Source organism: Lontra canadensis, unplaced genomic scaffold (genome assembly GCF_010015895.1).
Source record: "Lontra canadensis isolate GAN:19392208 unplaced genomic scaffold, GSC_riverotter_1.0 scaffold179, whole genome shotgun sequence".
Lineage (NCBI taxonomy): Eukaryota > Metazoa > Chordata > Mammalia > Carnivora > Mustelidae > Lontra > Lontra canadensis.
This window is the reverse complement of record NW_022631173.1, coordinates 2,066,428-2,091,709: the sequence shown is the minus strand read 5'-3', so window position 1 is coordinate 2,091,709 and position 25,282 is coordinate 2,066,428. Positions and strand designations below refer to the sequence as shown.

General features: G+C 47.9%; 1 protein-coding gene across 3 annotated transcripts in view; it reads right to left on the bottom strand.

The window, feature by feature from the left end:
- AGBL4 (ATP/GTP binding protein like 4) overlaps window positions 1-25,282 on the bottom strand; it is a 1,476,328-nt gene that overhangs the window by 31,914 nt on the left and 1,419,132 nt on the right. For all 3 annotated transcript variants that reach the window (XM_032846637.1, XM_032846636.1, XM_032846638.1), the window contains exon 11: window positions 23,098-23,260. In XM_032846637.1, coding sequence (XP_032702528.1) covers window positions 23,098-23,260 — 163 coding nt within the window. The remainder of the gene's footprint in view (window positions 1-23,097; window positions 23,261-25,282) is intronic.

Sequence of the window (25,282 nt, the reverse complement as noted above, 5' to 3'; positions counted from 1 at the left end):
ATATTGTATGTGAAGCACTTTTCACTGGTATATAGCAGAAGCTCTGTGAGTGCTAGTTTTCTTCCCTTCCTCATCAAACACCTTTTATGGCAGGTAGAGAATAAAGGCCTCACATGACCTGAAATGTTAGATCCTTGATGGTTCTGGACTGGGCCTAACAAACTTGATAGTCTCCTCCTGACCTTCCCTTAATCCCATAACACTGCCCTTCTCCCATCTACCCCAACACACACACACACACACACACACACACACACACACACACATACACATACTCTACTTTCTCCTGCCTCTTCCTTCTCCAGGATGGCAAATTCTGGGAGGTCTGCTTGGGATCCTTATTGCTCATCATGGTACATGGCACACAGTAGGCACTGCATGGCCATTTGTTAGATAATTACTGACAGTCGGTGCCTCTGCTCATGCTCTCTCCCCACCTTCATCTTCGTCTGGTCATTCTTCAAGTCTTAGCCCAGACTCTACCACATCCTTCACGAAATTTTTTGAAAGTTGTTCCTGGGAACAACTCTCTTCTCCTTTGAATTCAATCCTTCTTTCATGATACCGGTAGCTTCCTCACTGTGATATAAGGTATAGAGGGTGTCTTTTCTTCCCTGTCTCCTCAATTCCTTCACTCCATCATGGAATCGACTCCAGCCCGTGGATGTTGGGCACCATGGATACTGAGAGGCATCCAACCTGGTCTGTGTCCTGACACGTTTAGGTTCAGACCAGTCCTTGAGTGGAGCAACTACATCTGACTCATTTTTCTATCCCCCAGGCCTTGAGCCATGGGGATCCTTAAATATCTGTTAATGGCAATGGGTTCCCTAGGAGAGAACATCTAGGTCAAGACATCAGTGGATCTTGTGAGGATATCAGAGGCCAAAGTGTTTCCTAAGGCTGGGCCTGGATTCTTTCAGGCTTTCTGAGGGAAAGGATTTAATATTGTAGAGAGAGATCAGGAGATAATTGACCCTGTCCTTAGATCACGTCACACAGGATGCACTCAAATCCGAAGCCCTCAATCAGCTGAGACCTGGTGCCCAGGGATGTATGATTTAGTAGTATACCTGCAGAAGCTCTGGCCTGGGGGCAAACCCACCTTTGCCACCAGCTTTCACAGTGACATGGAACAAGTCACTACCCCTTCTGGTTATCAGTTTAGGCCCCTCAATTTTAGTCAGCCAACAACTGTGAATACCTACTGTGTTCCTTGTCCTGGAGATACAGATAAAAATCACTTATGATGAGCTCCTTTCAGAGCTCACTGTTTAGCAGGAATTATGAAAAGGAAATCAAAGGAGTTGGTAACATCTCTATATTGTGTAGCTCTTTGTTTTTAAAACATGAAGAAGGCTCCTCATTGCCCTTAGGATAAATTGCCAATCTCCTTTACCTAAAACCTCTTGTGATATGGCCCCCACCCACCTATCCAGCCTCTCCCCCATACTGATCCCATGCCTTGGCACACGCTAGTGCCAGTCACTCCCAATGCTCCATTGTCATTTGTGCCTTTGTTCTTCCAAAAATCTCTTCCTGCTAGATTTCTGATGATCTTTTAATACAAAGTATAAGTATGAGGTATGCAAAGAAGGAGTATCACATTTGTAAACTGGAAACGAGTCCAAATATTATGGTTTTAAGAAACCTACCTTCCTTCCTTCCTTCCTCCCTTCCTTCCTTCCTCCCTTCCTTCCTTCCTTCCTTCCATTTTCCTCTGTCCCTCTGCCTTCCCTCCTTTAAAGGGGCAGATTAGATTAGATTAGTTCTACCAACACTTTTAAGATACTGTAATCACTCATTAATCTTTGTATTATGTCTTTGGAACACAGGATCAATCTGTCCGAGGGGTGTCTCTCATGGTGTTTGAAAACATCCCAAGAGCCAATTACCTAGATTGTAGGCTGTGGGCTTGGCTTCCTGAAGAACATTCCTTCCAGTGGTGAGTGAGCTGTCAAGTCAATGCTACCACACCCAGGCTTTTCTTCCCTAGATTCCTGTTCCTGCCCTTGATTATAGTTTTCTCCCTTAAAAACTGCTGTAAGAGATCACTTAGGTCTCTTATTTCAGAGCAGTGAGGTGTTCATCCACAGCTCTGGGCCTTCAGGCCTTTGTGGAATGTCTTCCTCTTCTCCTCTTGGTGAATGCTTAATCACCCTTTAAACCCAGTGCAAAAATCTGTCCTGTTTGGGAAGTCTTCCCAGATTCCTCAAGGCTGAATTTAGTTGTTTACTTGATCTGCTCTCTGTGTTCCCACAGAAGCCTGGACCTATCTTTTCTTCAGCTTTAATCATTCTGTTTTATAATCCAAACCAGATCCAGAGACAGGTTAGGCAGATGAGGTGCCAGGTACCATCTTTGATGGGATCATAAAGCATCAGTGAAAATACAGCAACTTGAAGAAAATTATGTTGATCAGAACTGTCCACTAACATGTAGTTGGAGGGAAAATCGAGATCTGTGGGTGAGGTAACTTTTGCTCAAATCATCAAGCCAGAAAATGGTCGAAATGGAATCTGAATCTGACTCATATGTGTTAGATGATGACTGTGTGTCAGGCACTATGCTCAGCACTGGGATGCAAAATTTCAAAAAGGGCAGATAATGGCAGAGGAGAGCCAAATTCCTTATGTTGGTCTCTGGTCTCAAGATCTGAGACCCTTCTGTCCCACTGTGTGATTTCACCAATGGGAAGCTCCATAGCCAGCTTCTCAGCCTCTCCCTCTCCCTAGGGACAGGCAAGACACTTCCTCAGAAACACCCCTTCCCCTGCCCCCAAATCTTTGGCCATGCCCACTGTGGAAAGAGAGCCAAGGTTGCTGCCAAGTTCATTAATAATTTTGGCTTTCTGGAGGAAGGAATTGGATTGCTTTGCTCTTCAAATATCAAAACATCCAATTAACACAGCTAATTAGCATCACTAGCAGCAGTCAAAAGAATGGCAATTTAGATGCAGGATTTCAAAGGTTTCTTAGTTGTAGGCCAAGGGCAACCCATCACTTGCTAATGACAAGAGTTCCTTGCTTAGGCAATTCCATAGCAGCCATCAATTAGCCTAGCCACTGGGCAGAGACTGGCCCCATCCCTGAGTCATTTGTCTAAGCAGAATTGGGGAGGGGGAGAGTGGAGGAGGGAGAAAATGAACTAGGAAAAAATGGAAGCACCGAGAGGGTGAGACACAGAGAGAAATAACACACAAAGACACAGAAAAATCTCAGAGACAAAAAGAGACAGATACTGTGTAAGAGAGAGACAAAGAAAATGTCTTATAAATAGACAGCAATCATATAGGCACAGAGAAACAGAAATAAACTTTTAAATATAGAAAAGATACGACAAAAAACTTCTGCCCACCAGTAGCTTTGGGAACATGGCTGATCTCTGGGAAGCCTAGCACTCTGGTCTATAAAATTGAGCTGACCTATGAGAGGAAATTAAAAGCTGGCCAACTTCAGCTGCTCTGGTGAGGCCCGAGAAACGAGAGATAGGAAGACCCCAGCCAAGCTCTTCTCATGCCCCTCACACTGAATGTTGGCTTTTCATGAGCCCTGGTTTCTCTTTAGACAGTTGTGTATGAGGTCAGCTTTCCTCCATTTGTGTGCTTTCTCCCGGAAACCCCATGGACAGGACAGCAGGCCTGTGACTAATAGGGAGAACGGCTGTCTCCCTCAAGTAAGGAAACCAGTGGATCTCCTACTTAGTTCCCCCAGAACTGACTTTCCAGTCTTTCCTCCTCCCTACTGCACTGCCTCTGCCCTGGTTTGGGCCTTATGGTCACGCTTCTAGATTATCTCCATAGCCTCTGGTCTCTCCTTGCTGCTATTTAGTCCATTCACGTCAACTTGCCAGAGTGACATTTCTAAGACACAGGTAAGACTGTTTTTCTCTGACTTAAACTCCTTTTTAATGGGTTCCATACTTTTTCTTGGTCAAGCCCTAGCCCATTAAACACGGTATTCAAGGCCTCCTTCTGGGCACTGGCTCCTGTCCTCTCCTCTACAGCCCCACCTGGCCCACCTCTCTCAGCCCCCTACAATCACACTCCAACCACTGACGATGACATGAGGACACCCGCACACTCACACTGCCTTACCTCTGGGCTCCACCTCATCCTCTCTGGGGCCTGCGATAACTACCCGATCCCTGCTCCTGCTCTGCACCTTTCTATCTCTTTGTTCACACCCTCCCACTGCCTATAAATTTCTTCTTTTCCCTGCCTCATCTCTTACCTATCAGGTACACAGGGTCACAGACTCAAATGTTCTTCAAGGAGTGGGCCCATCATAGAAATGTGTGCAATGACAGCTGCGAAACAATAGGATTATGGCAAACTCAACACTCAACCAACCGACCAACCAGCCAACTCACCAGCCAGCAAACATTCTCTTGGCCAAAGCCACCATCTGCAGAAAGGAATCAGCCATGGGCCACCAGTTGCTGTGGCTTCATCTGTAACCTAGACTGGGAGCTTAGCTTGGCCCCCTTGGCCCTCCACGCCCAGACTCCACTTCCATTTCTTGCCATCTCCTTGCCTTGGGTTTCCTTGTGCAGGGCCATTTGAACAGCCTGTGGTCTCCTTCCCTTGCAGGCCCTGCAGAGGTGCTAACTGTGTATAAATAGTTGCAAAGAACACTCACGTTTACATTGAGGAGGGCAATCCCAGCATCTGCCTGGCCCGGGCAAGATGTTATTAATCAGCATTTTAATGAAGCCTAATTACAGCAGATGATGCCTCCCACAAGGTAAGGCAATGGTTACAGATGGAAGCAAACCAGGAAATCTCTGCCTCTCCTGGGTTTACTCCATCCTAGCATGGAGGGTTAACTGGGAAGGACTGGCCTGCTTGTAGGGATGAGAGTCCAGCAGAGGGACCTGCTAGCAGTAAGAAATGACTCCTCTCCCAGTGCCAACAGAAACAGTCTGGACAGTGAGTGGAGCTGGGCTTCTAGCTCGGGCTGGGTTCTGGCAAGTGATCACCGTCTCTTCTGAGGTCTCTTCTGGCTGGCATTCTGTTTTTCCGGATATGGTTATGTCTCTGTTTCCAGCACCTGCTTCTGAGTCAGGCCTTGGTAAGGTGTGGAAATCTTCCAAAAATGACCTGTGTTTCCTCAACTCTTTGTTTTTCCTCTTTGCCTCTCCATTTACTCCTCTCTTCTCCCCAGGATGCTGGAATATCCAGGGCCCCTCCCAACACCACAGCCCAGCAAAGTTCAGTGGCTCAGGGCCCCGACTGTGGAGTCCCACAGTGATTGCCTGGACTCTGAGGTCAGATCATCTCAGCTGTTTGACCTTGGGAAAGGTACTTGTGATGACCTCATCAGTCTAACGAGAACAGTAATCCTGTCCTATCCTCTTCATGTGGTTTTTTAGGGAAAATACTTAAGGCAATGCCTGCTGCCTAATCAAGTCTCTTAATTTTGCACCTTCACTGAGAAGTCAGTAGGTGGGAGAAACACTTGACCCCTGCTAACCAGCAGCTTTCTCTCTTGATTGGGGAATGAAGTATGGGCTCTGCAATGTCTCCAAAATCATAGTAAGGGGAAGGGCCCACTGGTCTAGGGTAAGCGGACCTGGCTCCCCTTCTCTATCTCCTCCTATATACACCATCTGTTTCTCCTGTTAATACCGTCATTTCCTCATGCTATTTTCTTGACCAAGAACCTTCCCTGGCTCTGTATTGCCTATAAGCTAAAACCTCAAATTAGTACTATGGCACTCATGGCTATTATCTGGCTCCAGAGAATGCGGCCTGCTGTGTTTCCTGGGCTTCCCTGGTATGAACTCGCCATTCCAGACAGGCCAGTTCCTTACTGTGCTCAGTCCTACCACTGAGGCTTGCTTATGATGATCCACTGTCCGGAAGGACTTCTCTGCATCACCATCTGACTGTGTAAGTTTCTTCAGCAGACTGTGGGAGTGGATGATATTTGGTTTGATTTCATTTTAAATCTCAGTATTAACAGAGCTAGATACAATGAAGACCCTCAATAGAAATTTCTTAAATGGGACCACATGCCACCACTTCAAATTCTTCTTTTTTAGAGTCCGGAAGAGTTCCCTTGGAGAGCTGTGAAGTCGTTAGGGTCACGATCTATAGCCAACAGACCTGGGGTCAAACCCAAGCTCTGCCACTGTGACCACTGATTTTATGTGTCACCTTGGCTGGGACACGATGACCGCTTAAGTGGTCAAACATTATTCCAGATGTTTCTGTGAGGGATGTTTTGAAAGAAACTACCACTTCACTTGGTGAACTTTTGAGTAAAGCGAATTATTCTCCATATTGTGGGTGGGCTTCAATCAGTCAACTGAAGGCCTGACGAGGACAGAACACTGACTTCCTACGAGCAAGAGTGAGTTCTGAAATGGGCAGCCTTCAGGAGTGAACTGTACAGTCCCCAGCCTGCTGGTGTGCCTGGCAGATTTTGGACTTACCAGCCTCCAGAAGCACGTGAGCCAATTCCTTAAAATAAATCCCTCTCTCTATATACATCCTATTGCTTCTGTTTCTCCGGAGAAACCTGACTTCTCCAACCACATTGTGCATTTCTGTCAAGTTATCCGACCTCCTAGAGCCTCTGTTTTTGAAGCTGTAAAATGGGGATAATTGTTCCTCCTTCAGAGAATTGTTGTGATGATTCGTTGTGACCCTGTGTAGGTGAAAACCTTGGACATTGTGAGCTACTGCACCTTGTTAAATCTTATCATAAGGCTCACCACCTCCAGGAAGGCATCCCCACTTGCTCTAGCCCTCTCTATACTCAGACATTCCTATGCTCTGAGAGCAGTATGGGCCCATACCATGCTCTCTCCTTTCTTTTCCCATCTAAGTACATGGGAGGCCCAGCACTGGAAGGAGGTGGAATGGGTGGGGACCGTTGCCCTAGTAGAGGCTAGTCTGGGGCAGTTCTCCAAGCTAGAGCAGAAGCTGCTATAAGGATTCAGACATGATGCTGCAGTCGGTTCAGTCCTGAATTTAAATGCAGTCCATTGCTCTTTGTCTTGACAAGGTAATAAAAAATCCTCAGACAGTATATTATGGATGCAAGGGTGTAACACTGGCTCTCTGCTCTCTGCTCACCATCCGAGAGAGGGAAGACATGTTTGGGGCCTAAAGGAGGCAGAGCAGCTAGAAGGCTGGGCCCCTCATGCTCAGCCAGTGCTTCTCGATTTTCATGCAGTGACTCACAGAGAAGAGGCTATTTGTTTGCACAGTGAAGGGAGAAGGGAGGGGTTGCTTTCTGCCGGAGGTCACTGGCACCAGAGCCTGGGCCCCTCTAGCCTCGAGAGGCTGGTGCAGGCTGATGTATCAGTGCCTTGGTACAGCAGCAACCCACCCAAGCACGGGGGGTAGGAATCTCTGTGATGCACTCTCCTCCTCGGCTGGGAACACGGAAGATGCTCTGGTCCTCATGGTAGACCTGATGGAAAACTCAGCTGGGAGATCATATTTGGCCCCCCACACTCCAGGGCGTCTTGTGCTTGCTATCTCCCTCAGTGGGGCAAGAATCCTGCAAATCTGATCATACTCAGTATGACTAGCACTAGGCTCCTCAGCAGGGCACACAAAACAAGGCTCCCATCCTCTGGGCAGCTCCTATCTCACTCCCTTCCCTCATAATTTTATCTATTTTTCCTTATTTCTCTCCCAGGTATGCATGTAGCTGATTTGACTAATCTAGGATGAACTTGGCCATCCCAACCCGAAGGTAGGGCTCCAGGCTACCTTTGCTGCAGGCAGCAGGAGGGTCCCCAGTGATCTTCCAAGGCTGGCCTGAGGTGGCAGGGGTTCCCTGTGACGTACCTTTTCCTGGTGAATGGCTGCGATAGCCAGTGTCATGCTAAGCTTCACAGGGAGGTTGAAGACCACCCAAGTCAGTTTTGTTAGTGTCACCTTCACCAAAGCAAGTCACCCAACATCAGTGTGGCAAGAAAGAACACTCCGTCCACTGTCATTCCCAGCACTTGAGGATTTAGATGTTCCTAGCTCTTGACGCAGCATGACATGTCATGTCTCTGGAAATTGGCCTAAAAGGTTCATAAATTGTAACATCTGCACATCAGCTTTTCTATCACATTGTACCTTGGAATGCAGGGGCCTCTCTTGATCCATTTCTGTGTCCCCAGCCACCCAGTATGGGACCTGACACAGAAGGAGTGCGCAGAAACTCCTTGTCAAACAAATGAGTAGATAACTGGATAAATGAATGGCCAGTGTCTGGGTCCCTTGGGTTTCTGTGTGTTCACTTGCCTCTCTACCCTCTCTACCTGGACCCACTGGTCTCTGTGCATGCTTTAACCCTGGACCCGTTGGGATATAGCTCAAAGCCTTGGGTCTAGATTCCAGTAGATCTAAGACACACTGAATAGGATCAAATACCCTTGACTCATCATCTACTTATGGTTGCAATGTGAGTTCAGAGAATGTCTAACAGGAAGGGACATCATATATTCCTTAGTTCAACTGTCCCCTTGAGTGACGAATCAATGTCTATTCAACTTTGATCCCCAATGCCAAGCACAGGACCTGATACAGAGTGGGTGCTTGGTAAATATTTGTTTTTCCATGAATCCCTCTAGCACACTATAGATAAGAAAAGGAAAGCCCAGAGAAGGAAAATGAAGTCCCTGGGTCACACAGGAAGTTTCTGGAAGTCTGAACTCCAGCCTGGCTCCCCTGATTTCCAGGAGGCCGGAACCCAATGGGCCTTTTCAAAGGCCTTGTTTCTTGACACAGACGGAAGGTTATATATTACTTGTTCCAGATTTGTCTCAGATCATTGACAGATCCAACATGGTTGAGTTCCAATCACTTTAAAGCCATGAAGACAAAAGACAATTGCTGTGGCAGCAGCAGACAGAGCTGGCTTTGGAGGCTGAGAGACCTGAGTTTGGGAATCAGCAGAAGCCCTTGCTGATTACATGACCTTGCAAAAATCCCGATTACTCCAAGCCTCAGTGTCCTCTCCCTGCTTCCTGCGCCAAGGGGACCACACAATGCTTATCTTTCAGGGCTGTGGTAGAGATCCCTGCTAACGTGCACATTTACCTGGAACAGATTAATCATCGGTGGACATTCACAATGTCATTGTGTTTCCGCCGACTGTGCTTCTAAGCTGGCCTGCAAGTCCTGGCGGCCCCCTTTGGAGATGGTTTGCCCATCTCGAAGCCCTGCCATTCTGGTATGTTAATATTCACCATGCCATCGCTCACTGTGGAACAGCCACTGACCATAAAGTTTGACATTTTGAAGATTAAAGTGCTTTGAATTAGTCATGCACATGTGATGTCATTGTTCCTACTTGTCCTGCTCCGGAATCTAAAAATGACTTTCAGCAGAGCCCAGTAACTTTCCCTCAACAATTACTCTCTGGCGCCGAGGTATGCAGGAGTTTAGGCCAAGTGAAAACGCTCCATCACTCAGTGGAGAGCCAGCCGGGAGAAGAGACGGTGTGAGTCAGCGTATCTGGAGAGAGGGGTCAGCTCTGCCCGGGCTTAGTGGTGGGCTGCCTCCCCGAGGAGCAGAGCATTCTGGAGGGCTGGGGAGGGGTGGGGTTGGGTGAGATGGGGCAGGTGAAATCTCTCCAGAGTCTGGCTGAGAGCACAAGGGCAGAACAGGTGCTGCGGGATGGCACGGCTTGGGTTCAGAGTCTGACTCTGCCCTGCCCAAGGTGTGTGACCCCTGGTGACTTAATATCTTGAGCCAACATTTTCTCACTTGCAAGACAGGAAGAGTAGCTCCTTCATAAGGTTGCTTTGAGAAACCAGTAAGCTAATAAAGCATTTAGCACGGTGTCTACCACAGGGCAGGCAAGCCATAGATATTTTCCTTCATTCGAGAGCTTTCTAACTTTCCAAGACTCAGGTAGCTCCCCATGCTTTACACTCTTTCCACTCCCAGAATCTCACTTGCAGATATTCTCACCGAAATGCTTAGCCAAAGGGAAGTGAGCTTGGGATTTTCCAGTCTGCCCTCACTGCAAATGAGTTGGGGCAGACCAAAGTCACCATTTCCTTGTGAAAGAACTCAAAGGAAGAACTCCCTTTGCTTTAAAACTAGTCTTCTGGGTTTATGGATGGTGTGGGCGATGCTGCATCCAGACAGCAGACCCTCCATCTGAGTAGCTTGTCCGTCCACTCAGCAGACCCCCAACCCACCGGGACCGCCATGAAGGGATCACACAGAATGGTAATGTGTGATCACAGCTCCCTTAGCAGGAGCCAGTCAGGGTGGTAAGGACTTACATACGTTCTCGTTTAATCTCACACACAAACCTTGGGGCGTCTGTACCATTATCTCTTTTCTCCAGGTAAGGAGCCTGAGGCCCCAAGAGGTGCCTGAACTTGCCTGAAGTTGCACAGGGCTCAGAAATGCCAGAGTGAGGATTTGATTGCAGACAATGTAGGCTCCTGACCCTAAACCACAGCAGCTCAAATACCCACAGTCTCGGCGCTTGCCTGAGTCTGGACCGGTGGGCTGTCCTGGCTTCCCTGTAGCTAGGTTGAGAGACCCCATGTTCCCTGAGGATGGTGTGGGAGATGCAGCCCGTGTTAATGGAGCAGCTGGCTAGACATCAGGCAGCTGTGGGCTGGGAGCGTGTTTGGGGACTGGGCCCTTGGTTCTCATCAGGTGGCACTGCGAGGGGCAGCGTCATGGTGCTGGTGTTGGCATGTTTTGAAGGAAGGCTCAGAGGCCAGGCGGAGGTCACTCCTCCCAACATGGGTCCCTGGGTGAGATGTTTCCTTAAGAGCTCAGTGCTGGGAAATGCTTTCTGGTGCTCTATTGTGGCATTTGTTGCAACCTTTGTTGCAATTAGCACAAACGGTAAATAAATGAGCAAGCAGATTAAAATAGCTAGCCTGTGGACACATACACCAGGATGTCATGTGAGGCCTCAGGAGATGGCTCCTTCCCCACGGGACGCACTGTGCAGAGAGACATTCCCCGTGACATTCTCACAGCCTCTGGTTGTCCCTAGCTCGGTTCACATGCCCAGATCACACACTTTGTCAAGAAGCCACACTCTGCTCACTGTGGAGGAGGCGGAAGAGAAACAGTGATCCCTGAAAGACAGGTTCTTCAAGGTGAAGGTCAAGTCCCCAATTCTCTGAAAAGCTCAACAAATGGTACTTGAATCTGAATCTGAACTGAAGTCTGAGGAGAGGGGAAAGAGGAGGGAGAGAGGACAGATGGAGGACGGGAGAAGAAAGGGTGGGAAGAACGGGAAGGACTGGCCCACAAAATGGGGCTGCTAGCAGCCTAGAAGGGGAGGACATTCTGAGGCCCACCCTGGGCAGCCCCCGGCTCAGCCTCTGCACCCAGCAGAGCCCTGAGCACCTGCTGAAGATCCTATGAATGGAGAATGCTGAACTCAGAGGTGGCTTTGGGTGCAAAACATTTCCACTATTTGCCACTGTTTTCCTTAGGAGAGGAAGGGAGATAAGGAGGAGAGGGAGAGAGGAAGGAAAAGTGGCAAGGAGGGGAGGAGAGTCTGGAAGGGGAGGAGGTAGGGGAGGGCATACTGGATGGAGATAAGTATGTGTCTGTTTGTATGTATGTCTATGAGAGTCAGACCAAAAGAAATAGTAAAAAAGGAGAATGAGAGACAGGGAAGAAGAAAGAAATGGGTGGGGAAGAGGGCTGTCCATGTGGGAGAGAAATCTGGGGGAAGTGAAGGGGATGTGCTCCTCCCCGCTCTGCCCCACCAAGGTGGCTCAGGCCCCCTCAGAGCTCAGATCCCAGCCCAGACAAAGAACTTGGCAGCCTCCTGATCTTGTGTAGGGAGGAAGCTAGACTCTCACAGGCAGCCATGCACCCTGGGGGCCAGGAGAGGGCACTTGAACCTCAGACAACAGCAGCAGAGCTGCAGCTGGTGGGCCCTGCCAGGCAGACAGCAAGAGGCACAGAGCCAGGAGTAGAGGCCAGTCTCTTACTCAGGCTGGGGGGCTACCAGCACCTCTCCGATGGAGCCAGGTCCCTGCACCCATCCCTGTGGACACGAGACAGGCCATGAATTGGTTTGGGTCTCCCTTGGCTGTCTCTACACCAGCCCAGCACCTGCTTCCTGCCTTCTTCCTGCCCTGATCCTACCCCAGATTTCTGTCCTGAAGAGCAACATACCTCCAGCTTCTCCCCAGGGCCCCCCTCCCCTGCCCCGCTCACCCAGAATCACCCCTTCTGTGATTACAGACAGGTTAATCTTCAAAACCATTCCTTGCACATGATGCCGCTGAGCTACGCAGCCATTCACAAGGTGGGCACAGCAGGAAGAATGGGAAACTGAGGCACAGAGATGGAATGTCAGGGGTCTGTCATCACATGAAACAAGAAATCACTGTACTTTCTAGTTCTTACATTCCATGATGAGAGTGTGCTAACTGTCTACCATGACAGAGCTCTGTCATGGTAGACGGTTATGGTGACTGGTGATACCAGCATCACCAAAGACCTAGCTTTGTCCCAGACTGAGTCTTGGCCTCAGTCACCATCCTGATGACAGATGGAGCCCGGCCTGATCATGAGTGACTTTGGGTGAAAGTTTTGCATTATGCATATGAGTACAGATAATGGAGTCTGATTCCACAAGGGATAGCTGAGAACTCCAAACACTTTTAAGAGGATTGCTGTTTAAGAATCTTAGAAATCCCTTAAGAATCTTAAGAACCCTTCAAGAGAGGTTCCATCAAACCTCCAGTCTGCACCGATTTCATCTTTTCCTGATGGCCCAGAAGCTTATTACTTAGATCTCACCCAAGTCAGTACTTGACTGGTAACAGTAATAAAGCTATCATTTATTGAGTACCTACCGTATTCCAGGTAATCTGTTGGGAACCCGAGAAATTTTTTTATGTTTCCATCTACTTGGAACAACCCTATGAGGTATATTTCCTAATCATCATTGTTATAAAAGGGCAAAGTGAGGCTTAGAGAGATGAGGTCGCTTGCCCAAGGTCACACAACTAGCAAATAGCAGAGCCAAGATCTGTACCCAGGTCAGCCTGGCTCGAAAGATCATGCCCCTTTTTATCGTATTACTGAACAATGGCATCTGTTACATCTCAGCTACTCTTGGCTCCTCCGCCAGACAACTGGTTTCTTTAAAGGAAGTGTCCTCTAGTGGGCAATCAGATTTGGATTTGATATCAAAAGACACAAATCCAAGCTCCTGGGGGGGCATCGCTCCACTACCTACAGACTGTGTAACCTGACAGGCCTCCTCCATCTGACTCTCACTTTGCAGGTTTCTGGAGTCAGGGACTGGTTGTGGCTTTGGGTAGGCATGGGGTCAAGATGCACCTTCCTTGTTTATAAAATGCAAATAATAATGCTCATTTCTCTGGGTTGTTGTGCGGGAGCAAACAAGATGATGATTCTGAATGTATCTTATATACTGGTAAGTGGTGTTCACTTCCTGATAGTCCACTGGAGGGCTTTGCATTCTGTAGGAGCTCTGTAGATACTGTAAATATATTTTGCTTTGAACTGAAATCCAAGCCTTCTCTGTCTTCTGTTGCATCTCCACTGACTCCCTGCAAAATCTGCATAGAGTGAGAGCAGGTCCTGACTCTCCTCCGTTCGAGTGCCGTCTTTCATCCTCCCAGCCACAATGCCCAACTCCTGCCTCTTGAGACACATCAACAAGCCAAGCACGGCCACGACCCCAGCTAAAGGCCCTTGTCTCAGACAGAGTTGGCAGCTGCCTCCTCTTATTGGCAGGACATGTATCATCTTGAGGAAAATATTGATGGATAAGAAACCCCAGACAGGCCGTGTGTCTTGCTGGGCGTGTAGCCTGCTGTGTGGGAAGTGAGAGTTGAGGTGCTGGTTCCAGGGCTTTCCGGAAGAAAGGGAGGGATGGTGGTCCTGCGGAGAATGGCCCATGCCCTCAGAGGTTGGACAAAATCCTAGGGATGACCGTGTTCAGTACTTAGTAGGTGTTCAATAAATGAGTTAGATTCAGGTTCAATAGGCTCTTCAAATGAGATTTGGAGGATGGAGGCCCTCTGTCCAAACTCTTAATGTCACCGATGGGAAAGTGGGATCAGGGAAGGCCAATGATTTGCTCAAGATCACACAGCAGGCCAGGGGCAGAGACCAGATTAACAAAAGTCAACACGTCATGAATCTCACCTGGGAACACTGCCCATTACACAACGATGCTACCGGGAGATATTCCCAAACCTCTGGTCATATGGGGTCGTCTGGGAAGCTGGAACTCTGGGTTCCCTAGGGAATTAGGAAGAAGAGGATCCTCTGACTCACTTGCAGAGCCAGTTCCCAGGGAGCACAGCCAGACAAGAAGAGAGGGACCAAGGCAGGCTGAGTGTGGTACCTGAAGGGTTGGGAGATGACAAGGCTCTGGGTTGCACTCTATCCCCAGCTGCCCCAAGCCACCATCTTCCCCATGCACCATGACACTCTCCCTGAAACCACCAACTGGTTCCCACAGTCTTCTCTAGCCTCAATGCTTCTCACCCCTACTATCTCATACCCCAAGGCCTGGACTCATCCAAAGGAGGGAAACCGCTTTCCCAGTGCTCCAGACCCTGCACACAGCACTCTCCTGACCCACAAGGCTCTTGTGTGGTACCTTTCTCATTGCACTTACTCCTACCCTTGGCATCCCAAAGGCTGGGTCTGATGCTCCTTCTAGCCACTTCTCGTGTCCTCCCTCTGTCACAGCACTGATTGACTCTCTCTCCCCCATGACAGCTCTTTAGAAATTTGACCAAATCAAGGCTTCCAAAAGGAAAATATCCCCAATTCCTTGACAAGTTCTTCACAGGTCATAGCTTTGGATAGGGTGACTGACCACATTGGTTTGCATCGGACTATCCTGGTTTCAGCACTGGAAGTCCCCTGTCTCAGGAAACCCCTAGGTCCCAGGCCAACCTGGACAGTTGGCCAACCTGGTTTTGTCTTCTTTTCCCATCTTAGTGCTTCAGAGGGCTTATACCATTTTCTCAATGCTCTGCATAGAGCAGGGGCCAGAAACAACCATGGGACTCCAGCGGTCAGTGACACAGCAGGACAAAGAAAGGGCAGCACCTCCTTGCTCCTGACTCCTGCTTCCATTAATGCAACCAGTCAGCATCAATTTCAGCAGGAGGACAGTGTGTGGTGGATGTGGCCATTGCTACATATTGAGCTTAATAGTGTCAATTAAGATGCCTAGACCATTTTACTACACAGAAAACCTGATTTCCCTGAATCAGGACTTCTAAAGCTGCTTTTGTTTTATTTTATACCAAAGGCAGAAATTATTTAACATCTTTATTCTTAATATTGTCTAAGCCCTCCGAGTATTCCAGGCATTTAGCCATTCAACAATTATTTATTAAACACCCACAGTGTGGCACATGGTCCCTCTCTTTGTCCTTCGAGTTGGTCAAAGTTAGGTGTAAGTCTGCAACGGGTTCGAACTGATCTTTGATAAAATTCTTCCATGCCGGCGGCTCTCCCCACATCCGTAAAACAAGAGGATGGGAACACAAGTAAGTGTGCACATAAGTGTGCAAATGACCATGAATATAAACAAACGGGTTCGAATTACTGAAGAACTAGCCAGGACTTCTCCTGACCGCCAGCTAACAGCCATAATCCTGAAACAATATCAACTCTCTTTATCATCAACTTGGTTTCCATGGAGCCTCACAGTGCTGCTGGTGAAGGATGACAGTTATCACCATAAAGAAACTTTACAACTTTGTAATTTGTAGCTCTCTGCTGTCAGTAATATTAACAGCATTTCGAATTATGGCTATAAACTTGACAACAGCAGATAAAACCCTTAGAAACCTCATTTGTGGGGATGAGGGAGGCTGGGGGAAGGTAATGACATTTTGGTTTTCTAGGCCTGGAGAGGAGGAATGTTTTGATGTGGAGGTAGGAGGCAACGGGGCCCAAGTGGGGCTCGCAAAGGGCAAGGCAGCCCAGCTTGGGCACCACAGATGAAGGGTCTGTGTGACATTTGGGTGATCAGAGATTATAACCGGGTCAAGGCCAGGGGTAAGGGTTATGGAGAGCGGGGCTAGCAGATGGACAGGGCTGGCTGGTACACCCCAACTATGTGGGGTTCAGGAAAGGGCTTTTGTCTTCCAGGAAATGGAGGGAATTTAGGCCAACCGCAGAGCAGGGAAGAAAGGAAGACAAGGACACCAGGCAGGATTGAGAGAATAAACCTGGGCCTGTTATTTGACTTTCCTGGGCTTTAGTTTCCCTACTGTAAAATGGGGGTGCTTATTTCAAAGGCCAAAAATCAAATGATTCTTTCTGTGTCTATCTATCTACCCATCTAGCTAGTGAGCTAAGGATTTAGAAATCATATCATTTCATCTTCTAAACTGAAGACAGGAAAATTTGAACCAAGAATGGGGAACAGATCTTCCCAAACCAACATGGTAAATTAGAGGCGAGCCAGTCCTCCAGTGAAGGGATCCTGACCTGTCCCACAAAGCATTTCTCAATGTTATTATTCTTACCATTACTACTGCTACTTGCTATCAGTCATTCATTCACTCAGCCATTTAGTAAGGGCTCATGTTTAAAAATCAAATTCTAGTGCATACCTGCATGGAGGAGAAAAAGAAAGCCACAGGCCTCCATCCAGTTTAGTCTTCTGTTCCCAAAGCCCTCTGATTGAAGCATTTTTTGCTTATGAATTTTAACCAAGGCTTGACCCTGGGCATGACAATCAGGAACTGGGAAGTACATAGGTATTAGTACATGCTAACCAACAGGTCAGACCTGATGGCTTCTTATTCTTCTGTCTAAAAGGTGAAGCCTCCTTACCAAGAGAGAAAATCCAGGCAGTACCTGCCTGCCCCACCACACCTCCTCCAACAGCCCCAATACACACATATATGTATTCTGATAATTCCTCTGAGCAACACAGATCATATCATCCATTGTCCTATTAGGAGCCAGCTAGCAGATAGTGGAGAGGCCTGCTTCTGCTTCATTCATTTATTCATTCATTCATTCATTGGCAGTCACTGATACTAGTTCTACCTAGTATCACATTGTAGCCAGAGAGGTGAAGTAACTTAACTAAGGTCACACAGCTTTACGAGGGAGGCAAGGGGCAAAGGGCCATACTGGAATGGAGATCTTAGTTCAGCATTCTTTTCACCAACTCATCAAGGGAGTGTGCATGACTGTGCATGCCAGGAACATCACTCCCTTCATTATGACCCTACAGTACTTTGTAGAAAAATCTACTATGACTCTGGCCAAAGTCCAGACCTCTCTCCAGAACTTCAGGCTCATATAGTCATCTGCCTCCTAAACGTCTTCATTTGCATGCCACAGGAGCCCCCCACACTTGATTCATCCTCGAGCTCAGAATATCCCTTCCCCAATCCCTTTCTCCAATTTAAGTGACTGGTCCCACCATCTGCCACATTGTTTCAAATCAAGAAAATGGGGTATGTTCCTTGACTTCATCCTTTAACCCCACATCCAAGTAATCACCAAAAATACTCAATCCTAACTCTTAGATACTGAAACATGCTGTTAAAATGAACTGTCTTCCTCTTGGTTTTAGCCAAGATCCCAAGTCTACAGCTACTACATTTCAAAGTGAGGTATGAAACAATCAGGCAGGACCAGAAACCCGAAAGCCTGTTCTGCAACTTTTAGCTCCCCCTCAGACAAGAGGGCTACTGGAGGGGTACAGTGATCCAAAGAGGTGAACCACCAGATCACTAGGGACTGAGGAAATAAACACCTGGCTTGAACAGATGGACTTGCCAATATCCATGGCACTCCAAGGCCAGGGAAGGTATGCCTGAAGAAGCTTATGAGGGCTTGCTCATGCCATCTCTAGAAAGTACCAGTCGCCTAAGACCTTCCCACTCCTTTCCTCCTCCCCCTCATCCTGCTCAACCTTGGAGGGCTGAACACCTGGGGTTAGCAAGTTGGTGGGGAGGGGCTGCTGTAAGACAAGCTGAGCAAACACAAGTCACCTTGAGCTTGAGACAAGCCTGAGCTGAAGGACGGGGTGGGTTTTTACTTTGAAGAGCCGTGATGGCTTTGACTGGACCAGACATAGTCATTGCTGAACTGAGACTCTTAGGTGACTAGAGTTAATTAGAAAACTTTTAATTTCCTGAGAGATATTAGAAAGTCATGGGGCCTGCCAGAGCTTTTATATGTCTAGATCTAGATCTATAATCTATCTCCATCTATCTGTAGGGTCAGTGGGGGACAAAAAATACTTTCTAATTGCACCCTGTGGGCACAGCTTGTTCAATGTACCTGTTACAGAGTTCCCAAATCTTTCCCCTTCTCTTCTCCATCGACTCTGCCTGTGTTTCTTTCATCACCTGTTGCTTCGGGCACAGCCCCAACTACCCTCCAGTATTTTGGACACACGTGTCCTCTCTCTGTCATCCAGGTTCTTCCCTGTATGTCTACATCTGCCAGGAAGGCTGTCCCCCCAACCCCTCCTCCTGCCTGTGTACCTTTTATCCTCTAGATCTGAGACTTAATTTCTCTTTCTCTGGGAAACCTTTCTTCCCTCTCCTCCCTTCCACTCTTGCAGGGTTACCTGACTCCCATATGCTTCTCTGACCGGCAGAATTCCCCTCTGCCCTAGCATTGACTCTCTGATGCTGCTGTCTCTACTTTATTCCCTCCTTCCAAACTATCTCCTCCTTAAAGGCAGGGCCCATGCCTTATCCATCTATTTCTAGTATTTAATGGGTTGTGTTCAATGGGCAAGTAAATAAATGATATCTCCACTGTCTGATGCATATTTCAGAGAACCCGGTGCAAGGCACATAGTAGGCTGTACATTCAGACCAAGCCAGTTAGCTGAATTCTAAATTTCTGCATCTTTTCTGGGCCACACCAGCCATTCTCTTCTCCCACAGCCAGCATTTTCTGATTTCAATATGCCCACAACTATAAGTCTATGTGGAAACCAGTTTGCTCAGGACCCAAGGTCTCTGTTCCCAGTGTTTTCCTCATTCATTATTAGTCGAAGAGATATTTCCTGGAGCTTGTAACCAGACCATAAACAAAGGCCAGAGAAGCTCTGGGTTATTTTATGATTCCAGTTTAGCCTTTCTCTCTCTCTCTCTCTTATTTTTCTTCTTCTTCTTCTTCTTCTTCTTCTTCTTCTTCTTCTTCTTCTTTTTTAATCATTTGAACAGAGCATATTTATTACTTGGCAGGCCAGTAAATTATAAATAGGGTTTGCTAAAGAATGGTCCAAAATTCTCCAGAATTTATCATTTCACAATGACAATAAAAACAACAAACCACAGGAAAGAAAGGAGAGGGATGTTTAATGGCACTGAGTGTGTGCCCAGTGATTTATCTGCATTCTTCCATGTAATGCTCAAAGCAACCCTGTGAACCAAATAATCGTTATCCTTACTTTACAGATGAAGAAACTGAGGTTCAGAGTGGTTAATTAACTGGGTTAAGGCCCTTAGCTAGAACGATGCAAAGCAGAACTGACACACAGGACTCCTATATCAGACACGTGGACGGAGACCGTCATCAGCCAGGGCAGAAGCCTCTGAAGATGTCCCCCTTTTAGATTCTGTTAAAAGCCATGCATTTTCCTTCTAAAAAATGAACTATGCATCTTTACTCACAGTTTTGCATAAACTGTGGACAGTTCATAGGCTCTTCTTGAAGTCCATGCAGAAGCCCCTGAGTTAAGACTCCCTTAACTAAAAGAATGAAAACAGTTCTGGGCTTTGCCTGACTGGCTGTCCAGAACACCTTTGTATTGGTTTTCCCTATTAGACTGAACGCTTATGCTCACAGAATCACTCCATCTTTAGACTCGCCAAACAACAGAATTGTGGATTCTTGATTTCATAAATTCATCTAAGCATGGGATTATAAAATTTCAGATTTCAGAATCAGAAAAAAATCTTAGAATATCAGAGCCGATGGGACCACAGTAGATATCAAGTCCACCCGTGATACCACGGCTCTGACAGGTAAAAGTCTCAGACACGGAAGCTAGAGAAGGCAGGTTCCCCAGTAATGGTGGTGGAATCAGCGTTCAAACCCCAGAGGCAGATCATCAGGTTAAAGACTCACCCAATAAAAGGAAAACTATGCAGTCTGCACGGGGGTGAGAAAAGTGGGGGCAGAAGGAACATCTGTTGAGTACCTATCACGTGCCAGGCAGTGCCTGTGGATTGGAGACCCAATGCATCATTTCACTCTGGCAAGAACCCTTCAGAGTATTATCACTACTTTCAGCCTTACGAATGGGGAAATAGGCTCAGAGTGGTGAGATAAGCAGCCCAAGGTCACACAGCAGGGGAAGCATCAATGACTGTGTCAGTTGCTGCATTTCCCCGATGGAGCGGAGAAGGAAAGTCAGAGAACAAGCCCAAGTAACATAAGCGGTTCTAGGGAGAACAATTAAGCTGACAGATACATATGTTCTAGTGGGTGGAGAGGCAGATGTTACTGTGGGCTGGGGTGTAACATCCCTCAGGATTCCCTCCTCCCTAATCCCTTCCCTGGCCTTACTCTCACCCAGCATGCCCTGGATAACTAATGTGTCCTCCACGTGCCCTGACGGGAGAAGGGCCGCTCTGGGGGGCAGACATGCAAACCCTGCCATGGGAACCCTAAGCCCCCACTCTGTGAGCCACTTGGTGTTGGAAGGCCAAGGCCCTCAGTTGTGGTGACTCTATGAGACCCTTTGTCCCATGAACCCCGCCGACATGGCCACGGCCCTTGTTCTAACAGCCCCTTCTTCACACGAATGCAGGTCCTCATTCAGAGTTGCCTACGCCTTCTGCATGTTTTAACTGACAGTCACTGAATACTGAAAGCTGACAGTACAGATTCACACACATTACTTCATTTTAACTCCCTGCAGCTCAGTGAGGTTTAGTGCTATGTCCTCCTGTTATAGAGGAGGACACTGAGGCCCAGTCAGATGACAAAAGTTGCCCAAGGTGACACATCTGGCAAGCGACTAGGCCGGGATTCAAACCCAGATTTGTTTCCATGGAAAACCTGCTCTTTGCTCAATGCCCCATTTTTCATGATGGTCTCTATTTAATTTCCATAGCAGGGATTAGGAGAGCGATGGCTCACGGTCCCTCTGTGAAGGGGACGGGCTCATCTTGGGGAGGTCACAAGACTTGCTGAGGGGCAGTTCAGGTCTCTCGAGTCCCGGTCTGAAGGACTTCCTCCCAGACCATACTGTCATTCCCGCCTCCCCGAGTAGACCGAAAGCTCTGGGAGTCAGGGACCTTGGCTTGTTGTTGAGTATTTTACCCCGGGTGCCTCATAGAATTCCTGGCACGTACTGACAGTGTGTTTATTTTGATGAATGAGGACTCGGTGTTGAGGGGGAAATCTGGGCCTGGGCCAAGGGAGGGGCAGTCTACAAAGCAATGCATTTACTTCCAACACAAAAGCATGTGAGGTGCTGAGAAAGCATCTCTGGCATCAGAAATCAACCACAGACTCAGTGCAGGTCTCCTTGAGTGGGACCTACCCCTCACTACGAATAAATCTGTGGGATCCCTTCTGTCACGCATGCTCAGAAAGGCAGCATCGGGGAGAGCAAAGCAGGAGCAGCGTGGACTTCCACCTCTCTGTGTATTATAGGAGTTAGCAGGTCCTGGAGAAGTCATGGCTACACATCAAGTGTGGGGTGGGGGAGGGGCAGGGAGGAACAGCAAGGCACATACAAGTGGCCAGGGTCCTCTACCTCAGAACAGAGCCTCCTCCCTTGGCCTTGAGATATTAAAGCAGATTTTAAGATGACTGTCTCTGGCTTGGCAACTGGAAGGAGGGGGACTTTCAGCTCTTATCATGATCTTTCCAGTGTTCTGCCGGATTTGGAGCACCATTCTAACACCTGACCTATCCTCGGCTCACCCTTCCGTCCGACGCCATCGCCCTGCCTCCCATGTACTCAGCAAGGTAACTGGATCCCCCAGAGCCACCAGGCTGCCGCTGACTGAGTGGACTAGTCTGGAGTCATGCCCCAACCAGAAAGGAGCTTTTCCTGCACAGAGTATGGCAGGAACTCTGGAAACTCTGGAAACACTCACCCAAGGTTGAAAAAGGCTAAAAGGAGCATTTCCACTTTGGGGAGAGAGAATTTATATATATATATACACGGAGTTAATATTATCCCTTTCCTTTCTCCTCTGTCAACTAGAATCCTTTCTCTAAGAAAGCTCAGTGTTAGGAGAGGAGAAATGGGTCAGTCCAAAAACAAAAAGATAAAGGAACACAAAAACTGTCACAATCTGTCACCATCCTTATGCAGTGACCTTGATATTAAAATCAACACCCAGGAAACTAGAATGACTAAAGTAGTCCCTAGAAAGTCAAGCAAGCTGGAAATAACCTGCAATTTCATTATAACAAGCATAGGGGCTTTTGGAAAATGTTGTCATGAAGTCAAGAGGAAAACCAATTTGGTGAAGGAAATGCCAAATCAGAAAGAAAGATGTGCAAAGGATGGGAAGGAAGGCAGGGCAGACAGAGGCATGGGAAGAGAAGGAGAGGAGAGGAGGACGGAGAGAAGAAAGAAGACAAGAGGGAGGGAACATAGTAGGGAGAAAATGAAAAACCACAGAAACTAGAGCTGGAAGGAGAGAGGACAAGGAGAGAAAAATGATACAATGAAAACTGGTGAACAGAGAGAAAAGAGGGCAAGAGTGTAAAGAGATTGGAGGTGAAAAGAGAAAATATAGTTTTACATGTTCGAGGTTAGAAGGAGGAGTCAAGACCACTCAGGTCTTCCTCAGCAGCCCAAGGGACGGTCCTCCAGACTGTGTGCTCACATATCTTAGATGACAGAAGACCCACTCTGTCATGAGGACATGGAAGGGAGACAGAGAAGAGAGCAGCATAAGGCCATAGCAGAGGCAGGTGGGAAGGGGGGGGGGCGTCCATTAGCAGGGCAAGGGCCAAACAGGACAATCCAAAGATGCCATCAGCAGAACAGCCTCCATCCTCACCCCAGAGTGTCAGCCCTCACTGAGCTGGAGACCAGATTCCTGATCTGCCCATTAAGTCTCACCAGACCTGGATACTCTCCGCTAGATGTGGGCTGGCCCCGGGCTGGGGGGACTTGCCAAGGATACAGGCTTCCTCCGTGTAGGGCACAGCGGCCGTGGTGCCTCCAATGATGTAGCTATAGAAGGAGACCTCGAGGGTGTAGCAATAGGAAGTGTGGTCCAGAAGCCCCCCGAGGAAGCGACGTCCGGTTCCTGCTTTCACCGCATCCCGGTTAAAGGATGTGCTGGACTGGGAAAGACAAAGCAGGGAGGAGAGAATCAGGACCGGGCCCCTGCTGGCTATTGGCATTTGAGCAAGTCTTACAACACATCTGGGTCTCAGCTTCCTCCTCTGGAAAGTGGGATGTTAATCACACATCACAGGGTTATTATGGGGACTGATGAAATAAACAGAACTAATAGAAGGCATCCAACTTTGGATAGTGACTGCCATTGAACAATTATTTGTGGGAATCTGAATGGGGATGGATGAAGCAAGGGAGAGCAGACAGAGCAAGAAGCATTGATACTGTGATGATAATCAAAGTTAAAATTTGGGCAGTGCTTTCAACTTTATAATGTTGTTTCCCACACGGCATCTCCTTTATGCTTCAGACTAACCCCTTCATGGAGGTGTTGCCGCTTTGCCCCTCTGGGTGAGACAAGGAGGCTCACAGAGATGGAGGATGCAAGGGACACAGCACAGATTTGTACCGAGGACCGAGTGACTCCAGACATCCCAACCCTCCTTTGCAATGCTCCCCCGCCACGAGGGGCACCTGAACTCCCACCCAACATCACCAGGTGGTAGGGATCATGGCTGTTCCTCCGCTAGGGTATCGGCCTCACCCATCCCGGTAGACAGAGAGAGGACAGGAACAAGCAGGTTGACATCTTAAGGCCTCTGTTCAAAAATGTGCGAGATGGGAGCACCCAGGTGGCTCAGTCGTTGAGCGTCTGCCTTCAGCTCAGGTCATGATCCCAGAGTCCTGGGATCAAGTCCCACATTGGGGTCCCTGCTCAGCGGGGAGCCTGCTTCTCCCTCTGACCCTCACTCTACTTGTGCTCTCTCTCTCTAATAAATAAATAAATAAATAAAATCTTTTAAAAATGTGGGAGATGTTAGGCAACTTGCCTTGTTTGGCTTAGCCTCAGTTTCTTCATCTATAAAATGGAGGTGATAATAATATTTCTTTCATGGAATTGTGAGGGTGACTCATCTGTGGTTAAAGGGGGCATTCTGTGGTCACCCGTGGAGCTCCAAGTAAATAAAGAGACTGTGGTTTTAATAAAAGAATGTGTGTCTTGTGAAGCAGGGTATAAGAGAAGAAGGAAAAGAGGGAGAAAGAAAATAGCAAAACAAGGCAGGTATTTAGAGACAAGTTTAAACAAAGAGAAGCGTGTGTGTGTGTGTGTGTGTGCGTGTGAATTCTGAGGTAAAGAAAGGGGTCAGAAAATTAGAATGTCACATCTGAAAACACCCTTGAGGTCCATGCAGTGAAATCATTTTAGAGTCGGGTACCAACGATCAGAAAAGAAGGGAGACAGAGACTGGATGAGAACAGATGACCTTGACCCTGGCCTTGAGCTCTTAAGTTGGCTGCAGTACAGGAACATCATCAGGCAAGGCCAGAAACAAAGCTCCTAGACTGTGCCCCTTTTGTTTGCCATGGGAACCTCACCCCTGTGAGGGTCTCTGAGGCGTCCCGGAGAATATGACCCAGGAGACCACGGTCTGAAATTCAGTAGTTTCAAAAAGCCTGGGACTGGCCATCCTATAGATTCCTGCAGAAACAGGCACGGCTCTTTCTACCCCAGAGATGCAAATTGCTTCGATTCTGCCGCCAAATGCTGAGTCACTCCGCTGCACATACTGAACTTCTCTGGGCCATAGGTGTCTCTTGAATACAAAGAGGAGACTGAGCCAGTTCCTTTCCTGGCCTGGCATTCAAAACTTCTGGGATTCAAAGTGTATATTTCTTCATGGAGAAATTCGTCATCTCCACTAACGTCCAGGCCTGGAGCAATGGGCAGGGAAGTTTTCAGTTCATCACCTTCAAAAATTGCTATGACCTTTGTGGGACTCTCCCCCTCTGGCCACCTGGAAATAACAGGCCTTGGACTTTCAGTATCAAAACAAAGGAAAATGTACAAAAACTCTCTCCCATGTCCCCACACCCCACGCTGATTCTCTTCCTTATCTTCTCTCCTTGCCCTTTTCCAGTACCGCTTTTTGCTGCAAATTATTCTCGCTGCTGAGTCTTCCTCCGCG